This window comes from Trachymyrmex septentrionalis, unplaced genomic scaffold (assembly GCF_001594115.1).
Source record: "Trachymyrmex septentrionalis isolate Tsep2-gDNA-1 unplaced genomic scaffold, Tsep1.0 scaffold60, whole genome shotgun sequence".
Classification (NCBI taxonomy): Eukaryota; Metazoa; Arthropoda; class Insecta; order Hymenoptera; family Formicidae; genus Trachymyrmex; species Trachymyrmex septentrionalis.
Genome location: NW_017305779.1, coordinates 5,440,901 through 5,446,304, shown reverse-complemented (window position 1 = coordinate 5,446,304; position 5,404 = coordinate 5,440,901). Strand labels below are relative to the sequence as shown.

General features: G+C 32.4%; 1 protein-coding gene across 1 annotated transcript in view; it reads left to right on the top strand.

Moving 5' to 3' along the window:
* The first annotated feature begins 12 nt into the window (after positions 1 to 12).
* The window catches only part of LOC108752655 (Fanconi anemia group J protein homolog), a 49,732-nt gene continuing 44,340 nt past the window's right edge, over positions 13 to 5,404 (top strand). The window contains exons 1-3 of the mRNA XM_018493658.1: positions 13 to 381; positions 575 to 1,172; positions 1,534 to 1,645. Coding sequence (XP_018349160.1) covers positions 293 to 381; positions 575 to 1,172; positions 1,534 to 1,645 — 799 coding nt within the window. The 5' untranslated portion in view covers positions 13 to 292. The remainder of the gene's footprint in view (positions 382 to 574; positions 1,173 to 1,533; positions 1,646 to 5,404) is intronic.

The following is a 5,404-nucleotide window of genomic DNA, read 5'->3' as shown; positions in this document are numbered from 1 at the left end:
TCACGTGGCCTCGCTGCCAGGATTGTAATGTTTCGATCATTCGTTCGTTTCGTAGTGCGATGGAGTTTTATGATATACGAGATACTTGCTTTGCAGTAGTCATCGCACAGTGTAATTAATGCGGTAAATAGTAACGAAAGAAAACTCGATATAAAAGAATCGATCGATTTGGAGACGAAGAAGCGAAGGAATATCTGCGAGGTTAGAAAGCACATACGGCGGGAAAGCAATAAAGCATACGTGCAGTGTTTACGGCAAGGCCGCATGCGTTACGTTCTACAGGTGTTGATCGATGATCGTGACTTGCATCATCGTTATTGTGATAGGATTTATATGCGCGTTTCTCAAAGCTAAGATCGACGAATGGCTCGGGGAATCAAGGTAGGCAGCATCTACGTGTCACGAGACAAATGTTTTATAGGTTAGCTTGGTGATCTAAGCATAAGTGTAGTGTCATAAACCTGCCTCGACTGACGCTTAGATTTATCTTTTGAAGACTTTTCGCGTTGCTAGATATGCTCGACAAAAGCATCTAGTTTTGTTCGTTTATTTAATCGTTTTCATACTCTTTCAGCATGAAGAGGCAATCGAGGTTATCTTTGAAAAGAAACAATAGCAATGGGCCACAAAATAAACACAGTGATCTAATAGATCTAATAGAGATATCAGACGATGATAGCGTTGATTTATCATCGAAAAATATAGAGGTATATACAAATGTAACAAGTGGAACAACTAGCAGTAGTCTGAATAACGTGACAGATGCTTCCAAGTATTATTCGAAACATGATATATCAGATGATTTTAATAATGACGAAGATATTATTATTGATGATGTTCCTGATGATACTTCTAAGAGCCAATCAATGTTTAATTGGAATAAACCAATTTTTGATCCACTGAGGATTTTTCCTGAATGTAGTACTTCATATGAATGTAGAACCTCGAGGAGAAAGATGATAAAAGCACCTAACAAAAGACAAAAGTTAATGAGAGATAATTCAAAAAATTCAGATTCAAGCTACAATGAGGATGAGTTGATAAATTTTGATTTTCCCAAGAAAGACGCTTCACCACCTCAAGTTGAATTACAACATAATATAATGATTGCTGGAACCAGAGTCAATCTTCCTGTTAAGCCATATCCATGTCAAATAGCAGTGATGAATAGCGTGAGTATGATTATATAGTTAAATCGATGTGTCGTTGCTCTTTTATCATAGTTTTATTAGCTTTCTGTCTGCAATCTAAGTTTTTTTTATCACAAGTGAAATTTCACTCAAATTTTCACCATATTTTTGTTAAAATTTTACTATTAAATGACGTTTGAGTTAAAACAATTATTTGTTAATGTAATAAAGATGTTGAAAAATAATGCTGAATTTTTCCATTTTTGAAACATTTTTTGAAAGTTTGAAACAATAAAAGAATTAGAACTTGACACAAGAGAATCAGATTGCAGATGGAAGGAGTAAAAATATAAAGATCACATTATAAATGGATCATTAATTATGTTGAAAATTGTGTGTGCAGCTTATTCTAGGATGTACTAAGGAGCAAAATTGTCTCTTGGAAAGCCCTACTGGCAGCGGTAAGACTCTGGCGCTTCTCTGTGCAGCTTTGGCATGGCAAGAGCAGTACAGTGGTGAGTTTAGAACACAAATATTGTTATATATTAAATGTATTATTAATTAAGAATTAAAACTAAAACATATTAGAATTTAGATTATCCCATTATCAAAATTGTTGCGTAATTTTTCTAGCCATTAACAAGATTATTGCGTTTCATAATTAGATGATGAGATGCGGATTCTTAATTACATAATAAATAAAATTAATTAGCTTGCACACCAAATTATTATTAGTTAAAAATATTAGTTAAAAATCCACGTGCCCGCTTAGAGAATTGAATGATGCATGCTTCCGCGCGATCCATCATATGATATTCATTAATTTCCTACCAATCGTGCTCGTGCAGCGTTTTCCGCGGCCGCGATTATGTCTTCCCAAGATTTACATATCGAGGAGCTTCGCGAAAATCTCGTTTCGTCGTCGTGTGGCGTCTCGTGACGGTCGGTCATTAATGTCAACCGTTCTAGCGACTTTTACCTCTCTATAACACACGTGTACACATGCTTGCTCACCGTTCTCATCGGATTTTTTACTGTCGCACAAATTTGGAAAATTAGGGAGATGGTGCCATCACCCATTGCGCTTGTCTTTCCTTCGCCTCGCGGTAAAGCATCATTCTTATTAAAGTTTTCACCGAAGTTTGTCGACGTTTTACTTACTTATCTCGTCAAAACTTTATCAAGTTTTTCGGATAATTTCTCGACGCGATGTTATGCGATTTGCTATGTCCGTCGGATTGCTTAGCTCAATCGCAATCTTTATTTCATATTAATGTTATTACATCTTTTTTTTTTAATATAACAAATCGATTTGAAAAATTCTATGTACTTTATAAATAAGAGACTCCGCACTAATTATATGTAGAAAATTAGGTTTCGGTGAAATGAATATGTTTTTTCATGTTTATTGTACATTTTTTTGTTTATTGTTAGAGAAAAATGTACTAAATTTTAATAAATATTTATTTAAATAATGCTAGCTGAATATTTACTAAATGTAAATATATATTTATTTGATACAAGAATCATTAATTATCACATTTTTTATTGAGTAAATATTTACTGTAAATAAATATTAAGTTAGTACTGCTAAAAAAAAAATTTGTATTAAGATTTAGTAAATGTTTTCTTAGTGTTGCTTAATGTTTATATAATATGATTAAATAAAAGATATAATCGAAAGAGAGAGAGAGTTCAATAATGGATAGGTCTTGAGTTATAGTAGAATTACACTTACAAATTAAAAATTATTTATTACTGAGGCTTGGATTTATTACAGTTTTCGTTTATCACGTTATAAGCTAAGTTACAACATACGTGAAAACGAGCTCATTTCGCCGGGGCCCCAATTTTCCATATAATTAGTACAAGGTTCTTTGCGGGTAGACGTGACGTGTATTGAAAGAGCATTCTTACTTTAAATGGCAGATTTGTTCACCGCGATACTTTGCGGTTAACTCGTTAATGCGGGCAAAATTAAAAATTGCTTTGCAAACGTTTAATTTATGTGAATTTTTTCTTAATGAAGAAGAGCTTATAAAAGTTAATTGCGGATTGTAAATATTGCGCGTTCAATTCTCACACGTAATCACCACATTATTGTGCCGAATGGGAGATTTTGAGTACATTTAGCTATAGGTGGAAAGAAGGCGCGGACCCTCGTTTCCTCGCCAAGAAAGTCATTTCAATCGTTAGCGGTTTCTTAGCTATGATATTAATTTAAATTATTCAACCGTTTATGTGCACCGCCGTAATAATCCTTACGATCACGGAGTCGCCGGTAATTTCGATTCTGCACGCGTGCATGCAGCTAATTGTTCGCGATCCGTGCAATTTCTAAACAATTAGATTTGCCTTTGCAATGCGCGGTGGCCCGTACCGTCCTCGGTCGTACCAGTCTACGAAAAACAGCGGCCGAGCATAATCGTCTTTTGTTAGTATAATGCGCCGAAAATATATTTTCGTTCAATGTCGGGCGTCCAATGGTCGCTTTGTACATTATTCTATTTACCTATAGCGATAAGATATTGGCATCTACGCTTTTGAACAAATGCCGCCAATAATATGACCTGTACATTTTACACAAACCAGTGCGTACAATAGAAGAAATATTAGGGGAAATAGGAATAAAATAAAGTATTAGAAATAAAGAAGTCAGGAATAGAGAGCTTAAAAAATGTGATATACAATAATACAGTATAAATAAGACATACAGATATGTATCTTTTGTTAACAAAATATCTTATATATTAATTATATTTTTTTAGTATGCGTCACATTTAAAGATATATCAGGTGTATAGTCTGCAAAAGTGAAAAGAATGACCGGAATTGGAAATTCATATTTTCCATTTAGAGAGTATATGGAATCTAAATCAATGGATAGTCACTAATTACCTAGTGGCATACTTGGCACTGGATAATCAATGAAGTTTAACTAAAAAAGGAAGAATATTTGAGCATCATATAAAAACTGATATTTGCACGTTAATTTCAATCTTCCAATACCATATTCATTGAATTTATGCACTAAAATAAAGTTAATTGGATTACATAATAAAGATTAGCTACGTAGGGATCTCAGATTTCACTGATTAACAGTGGCGTAATCTTAGCATTGATATCAGTGATTATCCATTGATTCAGATTTAGAGAGTAAAAATTAATATGTATGAGAAGAACGAGTTTAATGAAGTATAATATGTAAAAATTGGGCTAAATACAGATCTGAAAATAATTTTTTATTCGGGTTATAGAAATAATTATATAAAACACTCAAAGTAATTGATAAAATGTTAAAACTTTTTGCAGCCTTGTAATCAAAGCTTAAGTGTTTTACATAATTATTTTGATAATCTAGCAAAATGATTTTCAAATCTTTATCTCTCTCTCTCTTTAGCTAAATTTTTTGATACTTTAGTAAAACTATTTTTTCCTTGTATATGTAAAACATTTCAATAAGGTCATATTTTTATTTGACAACGCAATTTTACAAGAATCATGTAAAATTTTTCTCTTAATTATTTTATCTTAATTATTTTTTGAAAACATGTCTACTTAATAAATAAACAAGGAAAGGATCATGAGCCAAGCTAGATGTTTTATGCTATATTTTAAATTTCATGTATATTGTACATATAAAAACATACGTTTCAACTTTTATCGGGTCATTCTCAATGTTTAAAATAAAACTATTAAATTACTGAATACAATATTTCGATATGAACGATAAATTAATATATAATTTCCCTATAAATATTAATTCGACGACTTCAAACCAGAGTTAAAGAACATCTATCGGACATTAATAAAAAGACAGAATCTCTCTCTGTTATTTCAGACCATCGCATTAATCATAGGCACGATTTCAATCGGAACGAAGTAGAAATTTTAGACAGAGAATTTTCGTATAATAAACGATTAATTTCTGTGATGGTTTACATAGAAAGACAATCACAGGGATTGAATAAACAGAGCGTCACGCGAATCGCTCTATCGGATACATATCTTCCCATCTTTCAGTCGTTATCCCCTTCCTAATGTTCCTACCTTCTCTACTCATTTCTCCCTTTCCATTTTACATATTTTTTTTCCTTTGTTCATTACATATTATTGTAATATTTACTCACATTACAAGTACATCGTTCTAACGGCTCCGAGTTCTCATCAGCAAAATTGTCAAAACATCAAATTACACAATTGTTACAACACATAATTTTACATAACAATGGACGGCTTTTTCAGGTATTTAGCTTCAATTGTTTCTATCCTTAT